The following is a 23,289-nucleotide window of genomic DNA, read 5'->3' as shown; positions in this document are numbered from 1 at the left end:
AATCAAACTGAAGGGGTGGAGCTTTCATGCTCATCAGCAAATGTAGACGAATACAAGATGAGGACGCATGCGCAATAAGCCCTGAGTAGTGGGGCGAAGGGAGGGGGGGGGACCGGGGGACCGGGGCAGGCGATGCTGTCAGCGAGAGGATTCACTGTGCCTGTCTTATCCATCCCATATAGACATGAAATGCTCTTTCTAAGACACCTCAGCGGACTTGTCGGTTGCTAGGAGTAGCCTAGTTATTTATTTGCTTTCTATAATACGATATTATAAAGTCCAAGATATTAGTTTAGTTATCGGCGGGGGGTCATAATGCTACCGTCTTCATCATCCGGCCTGGTGCAGATGGAAGGATGTGGGGCGGAGACGAGAGATACCCAGAAAATGCAGGTAATAGATGCTTTTCCGTTACATGTATTTTAGACCTTTTTCAACGATTACAGAATTAACATAGTAGACATAACGATGTCAAGGCGAGACGTTTTTATTTTTCCCTGCATGTATTTGTACCGGCCGGTTTTGGTGTAAGTATGCTATGCTGAGAGAAATCAAAGGACCGACCCCTCCCAAAATCTCGCTATTCTTGCCATTGATAGGAAAGCCCAGTGTCGGTGAAATTTAGGCAGCTAAAATAATGATTGAACCTCAGTTGAACAAACCTGATTAGAGGTTTGGTTACTGGTGCGTCTTCTTTGATTGTTTGTCATTTTGTCACTTTTTTTGTATTTATTTCAGCACTACATCATTTGTTTCTAGAAATTCAATAATCTATGCACTATAAATGAATTCCATCAGGCCTTGACTAAAGGGTCCCACCAAGTAGGCCTTGGCCTATTTCATAAACCTTAGCATATTTTAAAATATCTGTAAAGAAAAAGTTATGTCAAGCTGTTTAAAACAGTGGTGCTACGAATGTTTGTTGTTTTTTGTATCTTTGGCAGAGAGCAGGTAGAACGTGGGTGAAAGTGGGACACGTGCTTTAACAATAGGCTAGTCAAGGCAATTTCAGATCAGAACATCCCTGGCATTACATGGATGATAGTGAAGAGCTTCCTGTAGCTGCTGTTATAGAATAATTGGTAAGAAAATCTAGGTCTATCCTGCCCTAACGGATAATGACCCAATATAGGCCACATACTACCTATTGAATGTACTCTGAATTGTAGAAGGACCATTGTTTTCCATGTACGCTATTACCAATATAATAAACCATGTAGAAGCAGCTCCCTTGTCTGTCCAACAAACTGAAACTATAGGGAGATAGTCCTACAACAGATGATCATAGGAGACTGAAACCATGTGGAGATAGTCCTACAACAGATGATCATAGGAGACTGAAACTATGGGGAGATAGTCCTACAACAGATGATCATAGGAGACTGAAACTATGGGGAGATAGTCCTACAACAGATGATCATAGGAGACTGAAACCATGTGGAGATAGTCCTACAGCAGATGATCATAGGAGACTGAAACTATGGGGAGATAGTCCTACAGCAGATGATCATAGGAGACAAACTATGGGGAGATAGTCCTACAGCAGATGATCATAGGAGACTGAAACTACGGGGAGATAGTCCTATAGCAGATCATAGGAGACTGAAACTATAGGGAGATAATCCTACAGCAGATCATAGGAGACAAACAATAGGGAGATAGTCCTATAGCAGATCATAGGAGTCCCGTGTGTCTCAGCTCTTGCAACGCCAGGGTTCTGGGTTCAATTCCTATGGAGGACCGTTATAAAAATGTATGTACTCAATACTGTATAGTTTCTCTATATAACAGTGTCTGCTAAATGAGTAACATCTGCGTTGGAATAGTGTGTTGACAGAAGGAAAGTGTCTCAGTGTAGTGAGTTCAGTGTCCTATCCTTCATACCCTACAACAATGAATGACCATGGATTACTGTAATCAATTAACTTCTCTTAAATGGATTGTGCGTGAACCCATTGATTCCTGTTTCCTCAGTGCATGAAACTGACTGAAGAGAGAGATGAAGCAGAGAGCCAGCTGAAACACATCAAGAGAGGTGAGTCCCAGACACTAACACACACACATTTTATCAAATAACATTTTATTGGTGACATGCACTGAATACAACAACCTTATAGTGAAATGCTTACTTATGAGCCCCTAACCAATAATGCAGTTAAAAAAAATACAGATAAGAATAAGATTTTTTTTTAACAAGTAATTAAAGAGCAGCAGTAAAATAACAATAGCGAGACTATATACATGGGGGTACAGGTACAGAGTCAATGTGGAGACTATATACAGGGGGGTACCGGTACAGAGTCAATGTGGAGACTATATACAGGGGGGTACCGGTACAGAGTCAATGTGGAGACTATATACAGGGGGGGTACCAGTACAGAGTCAATGTGCGGGGGCACCGGTTAGTTGAGGTAATATGTACTTGTAGGTAGAGTTATTAAAGTGACGATACATAGATGATAACAACAGAGAGTAGCTGCGGTGTAAAAGAGGGAGTGGGGGGGGACTGTTACACACATTACCCTTCCTCACACCTCTCTACACACCCCTCTGGTGATGACCGTCTCTCCAAACCGGCTCCTGAATGGGTGTGTGTAAGAAGGTATCTCAGTTTCCATGACTACTCAGACCTTCGGCCAACCATAGTCATGGATTTGTGTTTTGGCGAACCTGCCCAGTTCTTCCTAGCAACATGTAATGAAATACCACAGTAGCTCCATTAAAAATTGATTTGGTAAGGAACAAGGTTACAGGGTTGAGTTCTGGAGCGCTGACAGACTGCCTGATTTCATTATGCGAGGTAAGAAAGATAATAATCATGCAACATTCACAGCTACAGTATACTGTAGGTTTAAAGTGTAGCATTAGTATGACACGGTTGATGTGCTATTTTCTCACAGCTTTCAGCTAGCTGTCTTTGGCAATGATGTATTATAGGTTATGTCATCAGCATTTTGTTCAGATGGTTGGTTGGATCGTTACAAGTCAAGTTCCTGAAATGCTTCTGCTTGACTCTTGTAGAATAGGTAAATCATGTCAGAAGTGTTTACCTTTTGATGTGCTGCATCAGATCATTTTTGTAGTTCTTACATAACCTAATAAAGTTAGATGTGTGTCTCTCCTCAACCAAGCTGGAGCCAATTCCGCTGACAAGTTTCAGCTGCCCAGACAGGTTCAGACAGACTTTAAACAGAGAGCTAACCTATTATGTTTGCTGGCCTTTAACCTAAACAATAGATCATCAAAGACAGGTTGCCCTGAATTATGACTGTACACACCTAGACACCATAGGAGCCTTCAGCCAGGGCCAAAAGAACGGTCGTATCTAAAACGTGTTATTACCAGGTCTTATTATAATCATCAGGGGACTGTGTCTCTCCTCTGTCCCCTGCTGTGGTCGGCATTCATTCATCTCTGATGAGAACCACAAGTCACCACGCCAACACCTCATGTTATTTCACTGCATTATTCAAATCCTCAATTATGAATGATTCATTACTAGAGAAAGAGAGGGACTCTGCTCCTGTGTTCCAGTCTGGCATCTATTCTATTGTGTCCTTTCACTCAGTGATACTGTATATTTTATAGGTACATTATACTCTAGTCAATATGGGGAAATAAGCTTTTAAAATATCATTTCAAAATGACATGCACTTAAAACAAGAGATATTAGTAACTACAATTGATCATACAATTACCATTGGCTATATAATCTCTGAAGATGAAGATTATGAGTTATTAAAGTGTTCTATAATCCTGAAAGTATAGGCTATAGCTATTTGCTTTGCTAGGACCAAAAGTTGGCTGATTACATTCAAACAACAATAATACTTACAAGACCTCATCGCTGACAAACAAGCCGACTCAGGCCTGCAGCGTTGGTACTGTACTTATCTGACGCAGCGAGCCAGCATGACGCTGCAAATGTCGCTGCTGATTGGCCTAGCTTAGCTCCTCTCCCACCTGACAGCGGTAAGTGCTTGGTGTCTGTAGGGGAAACAAAAAGCAGGCTCATATTTCCCCTACAGTACAATGTCTAGGATAAGATTCTGTTCCCTCTGTAGAGAAGCTCTTGAGTAAGTCAATGTCTGTGTCCCAAACGGCATCCTATTCCCAGGGTCCTATCTAAAGTAGTGCACTATGTAGGGAATAGGGCCCTATCTAAAGTAGTTGCTCTAAGTAGGGAATAGGGTGCCCTTTGGGACACGATGACTTGCTCAGCGCTCCTCTACAGAGTATATGACACTGTGTTAAAGGCAGGTTTTTGGAGGCAACATTCAGCTCATGGAGCATTACGCATAGAGGAGTTATTGACCTAGAATCTCTACAACAAGACAGACACGCAGCCCCTCCAGCTCTGCTTTTCCTCTAGTCTCATTACAGAAATACTGGACGTGGAGATCCACTATCCAGGGAGTCAGAGAGGAGTAGTTTAACCGTGGGACAGCTATAGAGATCAGCCTATCATCATGTGTGTGTGCTGCAGAACTTTCCTACTGCTCCTAAGCGTGATAACAAGCAGAATCATCGATCCCCTTTCCCAGAATTCTCACTGACTCATGCATGCTCAGTGTCAGACATCAGGGTTAGGATCGACCTAGTGCTTTGTAAACATGGTGTAATCAAGCTGGGGATAATATGCAGAGGCATGTGTGTTCAGAAGGCATTAAAGCAAATTATTGAATAAGCATGGACATTTTGAATATTGCGTTAAGATTTTGTGTTTTTGCAACGGAACAATATAATACATGAATAAACACAGCGGTTGCTTCTGCAGAACACAGAGGACAGGGGGAGTTTAGCAGACTAGGTAGGCTGTTGTATCCCTAGTTGGATGGGTGTCACAGTCAAACAGATGAAAACAGATTATCCCTTGAGGGGCCAGTTTGGAGGCTAGATGTACTGTAGTAGTATAGACACTATAAACTAAGGAGCATTTCAATAGTTAACAAATTATGGACATCTGGGTGTTGTGGGTGTTCTGGGTCTGCCAATATGCAATGAGTTTGTGCATATGGGAGAATGATTGCACCTCTTTTCCTGACAACAACAGCACCCCCCAAAACATCTAAGAGCATTTTAAGTACTGTAGCCTATGTTTTGAAACAAAAATAACCACTGGCACAAATGCAGGATAAGCTTACATTTTCAATGGAACCACATGGACCTTAGTTAATCTGATTTAGAGTATTACTAATGATTTACAATGAAAAAAGAGCCTGAGCCTTCCTGGTCTCCAATGTAACACGATCTGGCCACATTAGCATGTTACATGGACCCTGCTACAGTTCTGTCTGTCGACAGAGGGAAAGTGAATAGCTCAGTAGGGAGAAGGGGAAACAGGGAAACTGAACGGCTCAGTAGGGAGAAGGGGAAACAGAGGGAAACTGAACGGCTCAGTAGGGAGAAGGGGAAACAGAGGGAAACTGAACGGCTCAGTAGGGAGAAGGGGAAACAGAGGGAAACTGAACGGCTCAGTAGGGAGAAGGGGAAACAGAGGGAAACTGAACGGCTCAGTAGGGAGAAGGGGAAACAGAGGGAAACTGAACGGCTCAGTAGGGAGAAGGGGAAACAGAGGGAAACTGAACGGCTCAGTAGGGAGAAGGGGAAACAGAGGGAAACTGAACGGCTCAGTAGGGAGAAGGGGAAACAGGGAAACTGAACGGCTCAGTAGGGAGAAGGGGAAACAGAGGGAAACTGAACGGCTCAGTAGGGAGAAGGGGAAACAGAGGGAAACTGAACAGCTCAGTAGGGAGAAGGGGAAACAGAGGGAAACTGAACGGCTCAGTAGGGAGAAGGGGAAACAGAGGGAAACTGAACGGCTCAGTAGGGAGAAGGGGAAACAGAGGGAAACTGAATAGCTCAGTAGGGAGAAGGGGAAACAGAGGGAAACTGAACGGCTCAGTAGGGAGAAGGGGAAACAGAGGGAAACTGAACGGCTCAGTAGGGAGAAGGGGAAACAGAGGGAAACTGAACGGCTCAGTAGGGAGAAGGGGAAACAGGGAAAATGAACGGCTCAGTAGGGAGAAGGGGAAACAGGGAAACTGAACGGCTCAGTAGGGAGAAGGGGAAACAGAGGGAAACTGAACGGCTCAGTAGGGAGAAGGGGAAACAGAGGGGAAACTGAACAGCTCAGTAGGGAGAAGGGGAAACAGAGGGAAACTGAACGGCTCAGTAGGGAGAAGGGGAAACAGGGAAACTGAATAGCTCAGTAGGGAGAAGGGGAAATAGAGTAACACAATAGACATGTTGCCTTTCATTCAGTCAGTCATTCATTCTTTAAAAAATGAGTCAAAAACGTACCATAAAACAATAAAACTAACTGTAATGTAATGTTTTTTGTATTCCAGTTTCCCAAATGGTGATTGAGGAGGTGAGCGTTCTGCAGACTCAGCTGGAGATAGAAAAATCCTGCAGAGAAAATGCTGAGGCCCTTGCCACCAAGGTAAGAGACTGACACTGCTTGACGTAGTAGTTAAGTAGTGGTATACCATTACTCCCTGGGCCCTGGGCCCTGCCAAGAGGTGGTGATTCAAAAAGACAAGCATTTTTACATGTTTATATGTATAATGTTTATTTCCATAAGCCTTTGATGTGTAGGCTACAGTACATACACATCTTACAATATTACAGTCAACATGCCAAATCAGTGTATGTTTCTGTGTGCTATTGGCCTCTTATCAGCTTTATATAATTTGTCTTTATCATATATAATCCAGTGTGTTTTGTTTGTCCCCCAGTTGAACAGTGAGAACAGGAAGCTGAAGTATCTGAGCCTGTCGTCTCGACCCTGTCTGGATGAGATGCTACCTAGCATCACAGACTGCATGCCTCTGGAAGAGGAGCCAGACACACAGGACACCAGCCCAGACCCATACAGCCAGTACCAACAACAGGGTAAAGGTAGCTACCAGACCCGTACACAGACAGTACCAGGTAGCTACCAGACCCGTACACAGACAGTACCGGGTAGCTACCAGACCAGTACACAGACAGTACCGGGTAGCTACCAGACCAGTACACAGACAGTACCGGGTAGCTACCAGACCAGTACACAGACAGTACCGGGTAGCTACCAGACCAGTACACAGACAGTACCGGGTAGCTACCAGACCCGTACACAGACAGTACCGGGTAGCTACCAGACCCGTACACAGACAGTACCGGGTAGCTACCAGACCCGTACACAGACAGTACCGGGTAGCTACCAGACCCGTACACAGACAGTACCGGGTAGCTACCAGACCAGTACACAGACAGTACCGGGTAGCTACCAGACCCGTACACAGACAGTACCGGGTAGCTACCAGACCCGTACACAGACAGTACCGGGTAGCTACCAGACCCGTACACAGACAGTACCGGGTAGCTACCAGACCCGTACACAGACAGTACCGGGTAGCTACCAGACCAGTACACAGACAGTACCGGGTAGCTACCAGACCAGTACACAGACAGTACCGGGTAGCTACCAGACCAGTACACAGACAGTACCGGGTAGCTACCAGACCAGTACACAGACAGTACCGGTTAGCTACCAGACCAGTACACAGACAGTACCGGGTAGCTACCAGACCAGTACACAGACAGTACCGGGTAGCTACCAGACCAGTACACAGACAGTACCGGGTAGCTACCAGACCAGTACACAGACAGTACCGGGTAGCTACCAGACCAGTACACAGACAGTACCGGGTAGCTACCAGACCCGTACACAGACAGTACCGGGTAGCTACCAGACCCGTACACAGACAGTACCGGGTAGCTACCAGACCAGTACACAGACAGTACCGGGTAGCTACCAGACCAGTACACAGACAGTACCGGGTAGCTACCAGACCAGTACACAGACAGTACCGGGTAGCTACCAGACCCGTACACAGACAGTACCGGGTAGCTACCAGACCAGTACACAGACAGTACCGGGTAGCTACCAGACCAGTACACAGACAGTACTGGGTAGCTACCAGACCCGTACACAGACAGTACTGGGTAGCTACCAGACCCGTACACAGACAGACACACATGACACCAGCCCTGACCCGTACAGCCAGTACCAACAGCAGGTCAACGCTATATCAGACCCTTTGTCTAGATTTGTCTTGACAGGGTAATGGACTGACTGCAATGAAATGATGTTGTGCCTGTACAGCATATTAGGTTTCACCTTTCTGTTGTTTTTTCTAATGGTATTTCCAGTAACAAGTTAAACCATGTTAAAATGTCAAAATGTTAGAGTAACAGAGCTCTATGTCAGAATATTACAAGTAGTAAAGAGATGTCATCACGTCGTGTCACCCAGGAACCTTTTTCTTCCCCTCCAGAGCTGCAGGAGACAGTGAGCAGTCTGCTGCAAGAGAAGAAGTGGCTTGCCTGTCAGCTTCAAGAGCAGCAGAGACAGATTGAAGAGCTAACGGCCCTGGTGAGTATCCACTACCAGGCCTGGTAATCAATACTGTCTCAGACAGGCACAGAACGTGTCTCGCTGTCTGCTTGGGGTGGGACTCTGAGGACTGCTGAGAGAACTTGTATTATATTATGTGAGTTTGAATGAAGAATATCTGTCTAAAATTTTCATAGTTTTGATATGTACACTGAACAAAAATATAAATTAGTTACAGTTCATATAAGGAAATCAGTCAATTGAAATACACTAATTGGGCCTTAATCTATGGATTTCACATGACTGGGAATACAGATATGCATCTGTTGGTCACAGACACCTTAAAAAAAAAGTAGGGGTGTGGATCAGAAAACCAGTCAGTATCTGGTGTGACCACCATTTTCCTCATGCAGCGCAAAACATCTGCTTCACTTAGAGTTGATCAGGCTGATTGTGGCCTGTGGAATGTTGTCCCACTCCTATTCAATGGCTGTGTGAAGTTTCTGGATATTGGTGGGAACTGGAACATGCTGTCGTACACGTCGATCCAGAGCATCCCGAACATGCTCAATGGGTGACATGTCTGGTGAGTATGCAGGCCATGGGAGAACTGGGACATTTTCAGCTTTCAGGAATTTTGTACAGATCCTTGCGACATGGGGCTGTGCATTACCATGCTGAAACATGAGGTGATGGCGGCGGATGAATGGTGCAACAATGGGCCTCAGGATCTCTTCATGGTTTCTCTGTGCATTCAAATTTCCTTCGATAAAATGCAATTGTGTTCGTTGTCCGTAGCTTATGCCTGCCCATACCATATCATCAAACAGCTCACCCACACAACACCATACACACTGTCTGCCATCTGCCTGATATTGTTGAAACTGGGATTCATCCGTGAAGAGCATATTTCTCCAGCATGCCAGTGGCCATCTAAGGTTTGCCCTGTCGTTTACCATCCTGAACTGCAGCCAGTTCAAGACCCTGGTGAGGATGACGAGGACGCAGATGAGCTTCCCTGAGACAGTTTGTGCAAAAAATTATTTGGTTTTGCAAACCCACAGTTTCATCAGCTGTCCGGGTGGCTCGTCTCAGACCATCCCGCAGGTGACGAAGCTGGATGTGGAGGTCCTGGGCTGACTTGGTTACACATGGTCTGCGGTTGTGAGGCCGGTTGGACGTACTGTAAATTCTCTAAAACGACATTGGAGGCGGCTTATGGTAGAGAAATTAACATTGAATTATCTGGCAACAGCTCTGGTGGACATTCCTGTAGTCAGCATGCCAATTGCATGCTCTCTCAGAACTTGAGACATCTGTGGCATTGTTGTGTGACAAAACAGCACATTTTAGAGTGGCCTTTTATTGTCCACAGCTCAAGGTGCACCTGTGTAATGATCATGCTGTTTAATCCGTTTCTTGAGGTCAAGTGGATGGATTATCTTGGCAAAGGAGAAAAATGCTCACTAACAGGGATTTAAACAAATTTGTGTACAAAATTTGAGAGAAATAAGCTTTTTGTGCATATGAAACATATCTGGGATATTTTATTTCAGCTCATGAAACATGGGACCAACACTTGACATGTTGTGTTTATATTTTAGTTCAGTGTATTATATTCTCAGTCGTGTTGAAGCACCATAAACCTTGATAGTTTCTGCTTTACCAGCCTTTCTGCTCCATTCTCATTGTTTCTGCAGACTGAGAAGGAGCAGGCTGAAATGAAGGAGCTTCACAAAACCATGGAGCAACAAAGCAAGACCATCAAGAGGTTCAATAGAGGTGAGTTACATGACAGTCTATCCACTACCCACTGTGTTCATATGTTTCTGGTTGGCTACAGTTCATCATATGTAGTGCAGAATGTATAGACCAGGGACTGTGGTGTAGTAGGCATCGGGACAGTTACATTTCATACCAGTAATACTGTATATAGAGAGATACAATGTGTGCATTGATTTATATGCGTCTGTGTGGCGCTGCCACAAGAGCTGTACTAAACTCCTGTCAGCTGTCTATAAGGTAATATATGTGGGGGTGGCTGTGTAGCTGGCAGCTGGCTGTCTTTCTGTAAAGACCAGGCTCTCCCTCCCTCCCTCCCTCCCTCCCTCCCTCCCTCCCTCCCTCCCTCCCTCCCTCCACACACACACACACACACACACTCCCTGCTCACCATCCTTAATCAACTGTCGAGGGCATGCTACTGCTCCACAGTCTCCCCCTCAGAGACTTCATCCTGGTAGAGAGGGGGCTACACAGCAGATGGCCCTCTTCTTTTTCCCCTGCTGTTACTATATTACAGTGATCTGGAAACAGCTTCAGGCTTTCAGTTAGACCGTCCTCCCTGAGTGGCTATGTTTTATTGTTTTACTGTAGTTATGCTTTAATCCCTCGTTCTCTCTCTCTCCATCTCTCTCTCATCTCTTTCTCTCTCATCTCTCTCTCTCTCTCTTCAGTGTCTGTGATGGCTACTACAGAGTATGAGGAGATGAAGGAGCAGCTGGATTTGGAGCAGAGCCTGAGGGTGAAGGCTGAGGCGTATGCCCACGAGGTAGACAGACAGACAGACAGACAGACAGACAGACAGACAGACAGACAGACAGACAGACAGACAGACAGACAGACAGACAGACAGACAGACAGACAGACAGACAGACAGACAGACAGACAGACAGACAGACAGACAGACAGACAGACAGACAGACAGACAGGTAAGGGAAGACTCATATCAGACATGATGACTGGATAATGACACTGTACTGTGCCATTATCTTAAATCACCATGTTAATTAATTACTTGTACAAATGTTTGTTGTCTTTGGCTAAGTGTGATAGCTAACATCTACAAATGTTTTATTACTTTACTTTTCTTCTCTCCTAATGTCCAAATTAGTCTTAAATAAACATAGAACTATATTCTCACTATAATTATTTATTCATAATAATTTTGTGTTGAGGAATGGTGCGCATAGATTTTCCTGAATGCATGTTTACTGACCTCCAATAACAGAAATCCTCCAGATCTAGGGTTTCTAGCAGTATTAGTCCTAGTCTTGGGACTGACAGCAGCAACAGTACTAGTCCTAGTCTGGGGACTGACAGCAGCAACAGTACTAGTCCTAGTCTGGGGACTGACAGCAGCAACAGTACTAGTCCTAGTCTGGGGACTGACAGCAGCAACAGTACTAGTCCTAGTCTGGGGACTGACAGCAGTAACAGTACTAGTCCTAGTCTGGGGACTGACAGCAGCAACAGTACTAGTCCTAGTCTGGGGACTGACAGCAGAAACAGTCCTAGTCCTAGTCTGGGGACTGACAGCAGCAACAGTACTAGTCCTAGTCTGGGGACTGACAGCAGCTACAGTACTAGTCCTAGTCTGGGGACTGACAGCAGCAACAGTACTAGTCCTAGTCTGGGGACTGACAGCAGCAACAGTACTAGTCCTAGTCTGGGGACTGACAGCAGCAACAGTACTAGTCCTAGTCTGGGGACTGACAGCAGCAACAGTATTAGTCCTAGTCTGGGGACTGACAGCAGCAACAGTACTAGTCCTAGTCTGGGGACTGACAGCAGCAACAGTACTAGTCCTAGTCTGGGGACTGACAGCAGCAACAGTACTAGTCCTAGTCTGGGGACTGACAGCAGCAACAGTCCTAGTCTGGGGACTGACAGCAGCAACAGTACTAGTCCTAGTCTGGGGACTGAGAGCAGCAACAGTACTAGTCCTAGTCTGGGGACTGACAGCAGCAACAGTACTAGTCCTAGTCTGGGGACTGACAGCAGCAACAGTATTAGTCCTAGTCTGGAGACTGACAGCAGCAACAGTATTAGTCCTAGTCTGGGGACTGACCGCAGCAACAGTATTAGTCCTAGTCTGGGGACTGACAGCAGCAACAGTACTAGTCCTAGTCTGGGGACTGACAGCAGCAACACTCCTAGTCTGGGGACTGACAGCAGCAACAGTACTAGTCCTAGTCTGGGGACTGACAGCAGCAACAGCACTAGTCCTAGTCTGGGGACTGACAGCAGCAACAGTACTAGTCCTAGTCTGGGGACTGACAGCAGCAACAGTACTAGTCCTAGTCTGGGGACTGACAGCAGCAACAGTATTAGTCCTAGTCTGGAGACTGACAGCAGCAACAGTATTAGTCCTAGTCTGGGGACTGACCGCAGCAACAGTATTAGTCCTAGTCTGGGGACTGACAGCAGCAACAGTACTAGTCCTAGTCTGGGGACTGACAGCAGCAACAGTACTAGTCCTAGTCTGGGGACTGACAGCAGCAACAGTACTAGTCTGGGGACTGACAGCAGCAACAGTCCTAGTCCTAGTCTGGGGACTGACAGCAGCAACAGTACTAGTCCTAGTCTGGGGACTGACAGCAGCAACAGTACTAGTCCTAGTCTGGGGACTGACAGCAGCAACAGTACTAGTCCTAGTCTGGAGACTGACAGCAGCAACAGTACTAGTCCTAGTCTGGAGACTGACAGCAGCAACAATATTAGACCTAGTCTGGGGACTGACAGCAGCAACAGTATTAGTCCTAGTCTGGGGACTGACAGCAGCAACAGTACTAGTCCTAGTCTGGGGATTGACAGCAGCAACAGTACTAGTCCTAGTCTGGGGACTGACAGCAGCAACAGTACTAATCCTAGTCTGGAGACTGACAGCAGCAACAGTACTAGTCCTAGTCTGGGGACTGACAGCAGCAACAGTACTAGTCCTAGTCTGGGGACTGACAGCAGCAACAGTACTAGTCCTAGTCTGGGGACTGACAGCAGCAACAGTACTAGTCCTAGTCTGGGGACTGACAGCAGCAACAGTACTAGTCCTAGTCTGGGGACTGACAGCAGCAACAGTACTAGTCCTAGTCTGGGGACTGACAGCAGCAACAGTACTAGTCCGGAGACTGACAGCAGCAACAGTACTAGTCCTAGTCTGGGGACTGACAGCAACAGTACTAGTCCTGGTCTGGGGACTGACAGCAGCAACAGTACTAGTCCTAGTCTGGGGACTGACAGCAGCAACAGTACTAGTCCTAGTCTGGGGACTGACAGCAGCAACAGTACTAGTCCTAGTCTGGGGACTGACAGCAGCAACAGTACTAGTCCTAGTCTGGGGACTTACAGCAGCAACAGTACTATTCCTAGTCTGGGGACTGACAGCAGCAACAGTACTAGTCCTAGTCTGGGGACTGACAGCAGCAACAGTACTAGTCCTAGTCTGGGGACTGACAGCAGCAACAGTCCTAGTCCTAGTCTGGGGACTGACAACAGCAACAGTATTAGTCCTAGTCTGGGGACTGACAGCAGCAACAGTATTAGTCCTAGTCTGGGGACTGACAGCAGCAACAGTATTAGTCCTAGTCTGGGGACTGACAGCAGCAGCACAGACTCAGCAATGCTTTGAAGGGCACACATTTGCTTGGGGGAACCACATTCACAGTAGTGGGGTGTATTGTTATCTGTTACGCTGCTTGGCCTGAGGCTGGAGAGGGGGTTCTCTTGAGAATTCTGGCTGTGGTTGTTGTAGAAGAAAAAGAAACGCACACCGATTAAGGCGATGTGCTGGCTTGCGGAGTAGAAAACTTGAAAATAAGGAAATCTTGAAAATAAGAGACCAATTGGTACACTCTGATTTACCACCCCAAGATATTCCTGAACAACGTCTATTTGCCTCCTTACTGGATGGAAATTACAAGTGTAATGGCTGTGCTCAATGCAATGGCACTTATAAATGTAGATCCTTCAAACACCCCCAAACAGGGAAACAGATCCCAGTCAAAGGTGTTATCACGTGCTCCACTAAGGCAGTTATTTATCTTATAACTTGTACTTGTGGTAAAAACTATGTGGGTAAAACAAAGCGCGAATTAAAAGTACGTATCGCAGAGCATCGTAGCACCATTAGGTGCAAAAACTTGACTTATCCAGTTGCAGCCCACTTTTTGGAAGCAAACCACTCAATTTTGTCTCTGCGTTATATTGGCATCGAACATCACCCTCCCTAGGAGAGGGGGTGACCTTGATAATTTATTGTTAAAACGAGAGGCTGCCTGGATCTTTAATTGAAAGACCCTTGCTCCCTTCGGTCTCAACATAGACTTTGATCTGAAGCCATTCTTGTGATTATTGTGACTTTGCCATTGTAATTGTTTGCAAGCTTGTGTAGTCTAAAATGAGTCTATGATCGTATGCTATCCATTTGTTTTTTTGTATGGTGTTCTTTGTATGCCATTTTTATATTTGAGAATTAACCAATGATATTAGGCCACACTTGGCCATGATTACAGACACCTGTGTGTCTTTTGACACTATATAAATGAGTCATCTCGCAGTGTTTATGATCATACCCTGATGAAGACAGCTTGGCTGTCGAAACGTTGGATATTACATTTTTGCATCTGAGCTCCTAGAGTGTGCGGCTCTCCCTTATTTTCATGTGGTTGTTGTAGACCATTTAGATAAAACAACGCATGCTTACTTCCTGCTTCATGCTACAGTCTAATGCTTCCATATCCTGCTTTATGCTACAGTCTAATGCATCTATATCCTGCTTCATGCTACAGTCAAATGCTTCCATATCCTGCTTCATGCTACAGTCTAATGCATCTATATCCTGCTTCATGCTACAGTCTAATGCATCTATATCCTGCTTCATGCTACAGTCTAATGCATCTATATCCTGCTTCATGCTACAGTCTAATGCTTCTATATCCTGCTTCATGCTACAGTCTAATGCTTCTATATCAAGAGAACCTGGGTCTGTTGTCTTTTAAAACACCTGCTCCCTCCCTCCCTCCCTCCTCCCCTCCTTCTCTCCTTCTTTCTCCTCCTACAGATGTTGGTGAAACAGAAAGAGGCTAACAGACAGAGTATGATCCTGCTGCAGAACGCTGACCCCAGCCTGCAGCTGATCAAGGCTCTGGAGGACGTGGCTAATGTTACCAAGACTCTGGAGCAGGAGAGACTGCAGCATCACCAGAAGGTAGGTCATGGATGGATGGATGGATGGATAGATAGATGGTCTGACTACCTCACAGGACTACTACAGTTATAGGTAGCATCACCAGAAGGTAGGCCTCACAGTCCCAGTCTGACTCCTAGATAGATACAGTATATATCTCTAGGGTCTGACTACCCTCACTGGTTTCCCATGAGGCAGTTTCTGTACTCCAGCTGTGGCCAAACCTGCAAAGTCATCACCTCTCAGATCTCCACCCCCAGTACCCACAACACATGACATGATGCTATGATGGGCGTTTGTTTGATGCTGTCCAGCCCACAGGATTCCTCCCTAATTAATCTGGCGGTGGTTGGTTTGTCCTGAATCAAGCGATCATAAGCTACCATCTTTCCCTCTGACAGTATATTATATTTTCCTACAGACAGCAGGCTACATTACAGACATATGTCTGACAGATCTAGCTTCTGTAACTGATCTTTCTCAGCACCATGTAGACAAGCTGATCTTTATTACAGACAGAAACAGTCCTCAGCACTCCCCCTCAGACCATCCCGCAGGTGAAGAAGCAGGATATGGAAGTCCTGGGCTGGCGTGGTTACACGTGGTCTGTGGTTGCGAGGCCGGTTGGACATACTTTCAAATGTTCTAAAACAACGGAGGCGGCTTATAGTGTAGAAATTAATGTTAAATTCTCTGGCAACAGCTCTGGTGGGCATTCCTGCAGTCAGCATGCCAATTGCATGCTCTCTCAGAACTTGAGACATCTGGGGCATTGTGTTGTGTGACAAAACTGTACATTTTAAAGTGGCCTTTTATTGTCCCCAGCACAAGGTGCACCTGTGTAATGATCATGCTGTTTAATCAGCTTCTTGATATGCTACACCTGTCAGGTGGATGGATTATCTTGGCAAAGGAGAAATGCTCACTAACAGTGATGTAAACAAACTTGTGCACAATATTTGAGAGACAAGCTTTTTTTGTATATGGAAAATGTCTGGGATTTTATTTCAGCTCATGAAACATGGGACCAACACTTTACATGTTGCGTTTATATTTTTCTTCATTGTTGTTTTAGCCTGGCAAAGAGCAGAATTGCTAATCTTGATCACATAATGAGTAGGTCTTTGGGTGCAAGGTGATTTGTAAATCAGTGATTCTGCGCAGTCCAACTGAAATATAGTCAATCTGGAACTCAAAAACACTGGTTGTCTCCATCCATCTCCATGTAGGTGAAGGCTCTGGAGGCTGAGCTACAGGAGTACTCTCTGAAACAGCAGATAGCAGAGCTGCAGAGCCAGCTGGAACTGATAGAGGAGGAGAAGAGAGAGACAGAGGGATGTCTGCAGGAGGTAGAGAAGAAGAACCGTGACCTAGAGAAAAGAGGTGAGGAGGACACCTACGGGCTGTCAATCACATCACACTGTGGGTAACCACAGCTTTTATTCCTGGAGCTTTGTGAAATGAATACGTCTCCAGCAGTACCAGTGGAATAGATAGTTGTCCATCTTCTCGTGTTAAAAGACTGGTGACCCAGGCTTCATCTAACACATCTGTCTTTTATATCTTTAGTGCAAGAGCTGCTGCAGGTCCAGAAGAGCACTGAGACCTCACCAGGCCCTGAACCAGGGATCGCCCCACCCCCCGCCCCTGTTCCCCAGCCCCCTCCACCCCCACCACCACCCCCTCCCCCTCCTCCACCCCCTCCTCCATCGCGATGCAACCCTCTCAGGTAAGACAATAGGCTATTATTATGTTGTGTACAGGCTTGCATGGAGGGATGAATGCTCCAACCACCAATCTGTCTAATCATACTGGGTTTAATTTACTCTTTTCATTCAATAGCTCACTGATTGCAATCATGAGGAAATCATCCAAGGGTTCAAAGGGGGGATCCCCGAAGTTGGAACAAGCTCCTGGTAGGTTTGAAATCACTGAGAATCAAATCTGCACCTGCCAGAATAATATAGAACATAGAGAACATGATTCAAATAGTCATTCATAATTGAGGAATTTCTTATTTTAAAATCACACATCTTTACAATATTATCCATCTCTCCTTGTCCTGTAGAAGAAGGTGCAGAAGGAGGTACAGATGACGTCAAAGTGAAGGCAGTAAATGAGATGATGGAGAGGATTAAACATGGAGTGGTTCTGAGGCCTGTCAAGGGAGCAGACACTAAGGTGAAGAGGTCAACAGTTCAAGTTTTGTTTAAATAATTGTCTTGGAAAAGTGTGGAAATATAGACTCTACTTAATGTTGTCAAACTGGAAATATAGACCCTACTTAATGTTCCCAACTGTGGAAATATAGACCCTACTTAATGTTGTCAAACTGTGGAAATATAGACCCTACTTAATGTTGTCAAACTGTGGAAATATAGACCCTACTTAATGTTGTCAAACTGTGGAAATATAGACCCTACTTAATGTTGTCAAACTGTGGAAATATAGACCCTACTTAATGTTGTCAAACTGTGGAAATATAGACCCTACTTAATGTTGTCAAACTGTGGAAATATAGACCCTACTTAATGTTGTCAAACTGATTACTCCCTTATTTCTAATCAACTGACTGTCTCTTCCCATGTCGTGTTTTCTAATCAACTGACTGTCTCCCCAAAGAGAGTTGCCGTAAAAGTGAGTATATTGACTTTTACATCAATTTTGTGAAAGGGAAGTCTCTCTGGATCCTAAAATAACAACAAAACGGCATGCTAAACCCCCACATCACAGAGATAATCCACATCATATGGTACTAGAGTGAGATGGATTATAGCAGTTCTGTTATTAATCTCTTACTAAAACCAGTCTTCCGTTTGGCTTTTGGCATGGCCTCTTTCTCTTTGTGTAACATTGTCCATGGATTACCTCACAGTGTAGACTGACAGAGACCACATGGCTGCCGCTTTCATTTCATTTATATTATATTGATTGACAAAATCACCATGACAACTTGCAGGCTCAGAGGGGCTATGAGGAGAAAATCAATAAAAATGGCCTCCAGCTTTCAAATATAGACCAGCTATGTGATAAAAGCTAACACCAGCTGCCAGGCCCAATGTGTGTGTGAGCACATAAGTAAAATGTGTGTTATGTCCTCTTTATTAACTTAGTTGATGTATTAATACCATTCTCTGAACCCCTAGCAACCTCCAGTAATGGAAGTAAAACTCCCACAGGAGAGTGCCATGGAAGAACTGAAAGGCATTCTGGTATGCAATTTATTTGTTATTTTATTAGCCTTATTATAAGACTTTATAAAAGCTCATATATGCTTTTAATAAGTGACAAAAAACCTATATATCTGTTACCAACAGTAAAACATGTTGTCTGTGTTTCTGGACCCCCCCCAGGAGACGGTGAAGAAGAGTCCTAGTCGGGGGTCTCAGGAGTCAGTCCCATCCCCCCCAGGGAAGAGCCCTGTCAGCAGTGAGCTGGAGGTCATCCTCAGGCGGAGACGTAAACAGGCCTGTGACTCTGGAGATGGAGGTAGCAACACCATTTGTCTGTTTGTTTAGGTTTCTTTCATTCTCCTAAAATAGGTATGAATAGACTATATGAGTGGTGTGCTGAAAAAAAAAGAGATGCACATTCTAACCTTGACTATTCTACATATCCCCACCAGAGGGCTCAATACACCCTGTCATGATCATATGCATACAGTACTCTAATCATTAAACTATAGACCAGGGCATGCATGATGTCACTATTCATTAGGGGTGAGCCACATTCACGTGTTGTGAATTCAATAATAATTATACAGTGTAGTCTTTGTAACCAGTTCTTAAACAATCAACAGTGTGTTATCTTTGCCTTTGCCTATGTCCAGGGACAACCAAGTGTCATGAACCAGTTTAGATGTTAGGCCTACAGTGTGGTTGGTAAAAACTTGCATCACTGTTTACTTTGTGAAATGCCAGTTAAATATGTAATTGTTTATGCTCCTAGATCATATAGTAATCTACTGGAGATAGTAACCCACAGAGAGAGTGAACATGCTGTTCTCTTACATCATGTCCCTACTAACCCCTTTGTCTCGCTCCCTCAGATGAGAGCAGGGACGGACAAATAAGCAAGGTCTCCTCCTCTGACAGCCTGAACGGGAGGCACAGCCAGAGCTCCCACAGCTCCGACAGCTCAGGCAAAGAGCCAGAGGGGCCTACAGGGCCAGGGCCTGGGCAGAGCCCCAGAGAGCCAGCCTCCCCCAGCGGAAGGGGCCCCGGCCCAGCCGTAGCAGCCAGGCGCAGGTCAGACTCTGGCCAAGAGCCCCAAGCAGGGTCCTGGCAGGACAGGAGGTCCCGTACTTCTTTGTCTGAGAAAGAGGCCTACTCCGAGGCGGCGGTAACCAATGGATGCATTGTCAGGTAATGTACATCTATTATGGTGACTATCCTCATGTTAATTATTTCAGCTAAATTGGCTCACATATGATAGGCACAACTACGATATGTCTCTGGTTTGAATACCCTAGCCGACAAAGTGAAACACCTGTCGATGTGCCCTTGAGCAAGGCACTTAACCCTAATTTGCTCCAGGGGCGCCGTACTACTGTGGCAGACCCTTGAAAACAACACGTTTCACTGCACCTATCCGGTGTGTAACAAAACTTTTTTTTTTACTATAAGAATCAAAGGGGGTAATTTCTTATTTTCAAACAAAATTATTCGTTCAAAGACTTTGTTGGTGCATCTTTTAGTTGGTGCAGAATACATGTATGAAAATGTGAAGGACTTTTAAAAGTGGACTCACCCTTGTTGTGTTCCAACAGTGGGGAGGAGCCTGAGAAGCAGAAGCCTGAGAAATGGGCACCACAGTCCAATGGAATCAGCCACCTTAACCCTAGTCTGACTGTGGAGTCAGACACGCATGCCACACTCTCTCCAAGCGTTTCCGCAGGGCCCAACCCACTCAGCGGGAATGGGAGTACAGATGCAGAGTGTTGAAGGTCGGCTCCAGAGGTCCCTGGGCAACCAGGAAGGCAGGCATGCTGAGGAAAGCTGCACAATTTGCACAGAATCTCAGTTATCTGCAGTTAGAGACACTTAATTAAAAAAGTGTTCAGTTATTTTATTTGATGCACAAACGATCTCGATCGGATGTGTCTTTGTGTCATCATCTGATGAAATGCACTGTTTTAGAATCCAACCTTTTTTTTAATCAGTTATTTCTCTTCCTCACCCTGTTATAGTGAACAGGAATTGAATGATACTTCTAATCTACAGTATAGCACAAACTTATTTGATGCAAGTTCTGCTTCTTCCTTACTTTTCCTGAATCTAAAGAAGACATTATCCTACTACCGTAAGATTTTCAGTACACTTACTGTTTACTTTATGCAGCAGAAGCACCACCTAAACATCGATAAAGAACTATGTTTACCATCTGGGTCATCATTAGCAAATAGGATACAGATATTGCACATTATGAAGGTACTTTTGCTATTTCAAACTGTTTCAGTTTGTGAACTATCTTTAATGTGTAATCGATGCAACTACAGCGTAGGGATGCAAATGAAAGCCATGCACATGTTTCAATCAAAAATAGCCTACCATCCTTGAGGATTAGGTGCTTGTGTACTCAGTCTACCTCGTATTAGACACACTTGCCTCTTGACTATCCTAAATTGTATTTAACGGGAAAAACATGATATAGTATCATCTTCATGCAATGGCACAACATTTGTAAATGACTTCCACCTACATTTCCAAGCTGTATAAGGTGCTTTGTTCATATTTGCTGGGATACTCCCATTGTTTCATTACTGCTGTAACCTGATTTTGTCCTGTGTATTCCCCACCTGTATTATGTTAGTAGGTAATGCTTTCAGATATCTAGTACAACCTAAAACAACAGGATTACAGAGGTTACAAACTCAACTGATACAGCAACTTAATCTAAGAAATAAATACATTTGAAGGCTCATAGGACAGTCACTCTCACACACATCATGACATTGTAAATGTTTTCTTAAAAATATAGAAACAACGTTGAGAGCATTGACTCTATTGTAAGTCATTTCTATTAAGCCTTCTTTCATGTTTTCCAGATGCAATTATTTACTAAGTCTTAAACCTATCACCATTTTCTCAATTCCATTTTTATTTATCAGGCAAGTAGCTGATGAACAAGGAAATAACTGGACTGAGTTTGTGTGAATCTTGATATTGTGTGTGTTTGGGATTTGAAAATGAAGTGTTATGTTTTTTTAAAAAACATTTCCATTGATGTTCATTTTTCAATTGTATGAAATAAAATTACCCAATTCAAACAAGACTTGTACTTGTATCTACTTTTCCATCTTTATGTGTAGTTTATGAGTAATATTAGATCATTATTGCCGAACGGAACTCCATTTCAAACATAACCTGAGATGGCATTATTGGCATAGAAACGGAACCACAGTGTGTTATACTGTGCTGTGTTTGACTGAGCCTTTAATACCTAAATGTAAGGTGTTGAATCAATAAAGTTACACAGCGTTTAAATGGATTGGTTCACTTTAATGCCCATTTCGTAATTTGTTCAATAAAAGTTTTTTTTTTACAAACCCCCGAGGTGCCTTATTGCTATTATAAACTGGTTACCAACGTTATTAGAACAGTAAAAATAAATGTTTCGTCATACCCGTGGTATGCGGTCTGATATACCATGGTTGTCAGCCAATCAGCATTCAGGGTTTGAACCACCCAGTTTATAATCTTTTATAATCCACGATTTATCCATGATAATATAAAAACATAATACACGACTGTAGCTAGATCAAACGCCTCTGTATCTACCCTTCAAGACATTGGAAGGCCAGCGATGTGTAATCAGGCTAACAAGTTTTTGGCGGTGTTGTCAACCAGCCACTTTGGTGCTTTGGGCCAATGCCAAGTGAACTAGAGAGCAAGGCGCTATCAGAGTGTACCAAGAAAAAGCTCAAGGTTTTCCGCTGCGACGGGAATAGAACACAGTTGAGTTTGGTGGTCGTTTTTCTGTGTGTGGCCACTTCTCATGCTCTCAAAATGTTGCCACCTGGAGACGATACATTTGAGTTGGAGTCAGGAGAACAGGAATATTGGGACAGGCCAGGGACACAGAAAGGTGGATTTCTGAAGAGGAATGGAGGGGAAAGAGGAAGAAGAGGTTGAGTAGGAGTGACATTTTTGGAGAAAGTGGATCCTTTCCTTTTAGCGGGTCCATTTGTGGTGTCAGGGTGGGTAGGAAAGGAGTTGGGTACAGTTGAATCAGTGAAGGTAACCTGTACTGGACTTGTGATATTTGTTTGTGTTTCTTCTGACCAGAGGGAGCTGGCGCATGAGCAATTGAAGTTCAAGATTCCTGGTGTTTGTGATGCCCGTTGTTTGGTGCAACTCAGACCTGGTGATGAGCGTGGTCCTTTTGAGTTTTGGGTCAGAGTCTCTATCAGACAAAATCATGTCAGGATATATCAGTTATCCTGTTAGAGGTTTTGTGCCGAATCCACTGCACTGTTTCAGGTGCAACGTTTACGGCCATGTCGTAGCAGTTTGTAGGAGGGAGATTCCAAGATGTGGGAAGTGTGCAGGAGGGCATGGGATAGAGGATTGTGTCGTTTTGGTGGATAAAGTTGTCTGTGTCAACTGTAAGGGTGCCCATGTTGCTGGGGGTCGGAAGTGTCCGTTGAGAGAGAGGCAGGTTGAGGTGGCTAGACTCAGAGTAGTGCAGAAGGTGACATATGCTGAGGCAGTGAAGAAAGTAGAGGTGAATGGGTCAAGGGGGAAGGATCCTGAGAGTATCCCTGTGAGTAATAGATCTGTGCCAGCACAGAAGGATAGGCCAATGAGTGATATATGCTTCACTAAGGTTATTTTTTTAGCGTTCATCGCAATGGTTATCAACTGTATCACAGAAATGGAATGTAAATCACAGAAAATAGATGTTGTGGTGGCAGCTGCAGAGAAGTATTTGGGTATATGAG

General features: G+C 44.6%; 1 protein-coding gene across 3 annotated transcripts; it reads left to right on the top strand.

Annotated features, from left to right (window-relative positions):
- The first annotated feature begins 105 nt into the window (after positions 1–105).
- Positions 106–21,620, top strand: LOC106612280 (shootin-1). Of its 3 annotated transcripts, none has more exons than XM_014213308.2 (17): positions 106–393; positions 1,975–2,035; positions 6,351–6,445; positions 6,741–6,897; positions 8,325–8,422; positions 10,084–10,165; positions 10,840–10,934; positions 15,222–15,368; positions 16,577–16,730; positions 16,917–17,076; positions 17,190–17,263; positions 17,416–17,528; positions 17,970–17,984; positions 18,494–18,559; positions 18,701–18,836; positions 19,396–19,711; positions 20,116–21,620. In XM_014213308.2, exons 1-17 carry the CDS (start codon positions 316–318, stop codon positions 20,288–20,290), a joined length of 2,022 nt encoding a protein of 673 aa, XP_014068783.1. In that variant the 5' UTR covers positions 106–315; the 3' UTR covers positions 20,291–21,620. The 3 variants fall into 3 exon arrangements, with proteins under 3 accessions (XP_014068783.1, XP_045580189.1, XP_045580190.1); XM_045724233.1 differs by having other exon boundaries at positions 6,741–6,903; XM_045724234.1 differs by lacking the exons at positions 106–393; positions 1,975–2,035 and adding an exon at positions 2,687–2,800 and having other exon boundaries at positions 6,741–6,903.
- Positions 21,621–23,289: the final 1,669 nt, after the last annotated feature.

This window comes from Salmo salar, chromosome ssa09 (assembly GCF_905237065.1).
Source record: "Salmo salar chromosome ssa09, Ssal_v3.1, whole genome shotgun sequence".
Taxonomy (NCBI): Eukaryota; Metazoa; Chordata; class Actinopteri; order Salmoniformes; family Salmonidae; genus Salmo; species Salmo salar.
The sequence above is the reverse complement of the archived record's forward strand: the minus strand, read 5'-3'. Positions and strand labels throughout refer to the sequence as shown.

What these genes read in the sequence shown, in the direction of transcription:
- LOC106612280 (XM_045724233.1), top strand. Translation starts at nt 316, where the DNA reads ATGCTACCGTCTTCATCATCCGGCCTGGTGCAGATGGAAGGATGTGGG. An exon ending in CTGAGGCCCTTGCCACCAAG is followed by an intron (nt 6,446 to 6,740) that starts GTAAGAGACTGA and finishes TTTGTCCCCCAG; the next exon opens with TTGAACAGTGAGAACAGGAA. An exon ending in TTGAAGAGCTAACGGCCCTG is followed by an intron (nt 8,423 to 10,083) that starts GTGAGTATCCAC and finishes TTGTTTCTGCAG; the next exon opens with ACTGAGAAGGAGCAGGCTGA.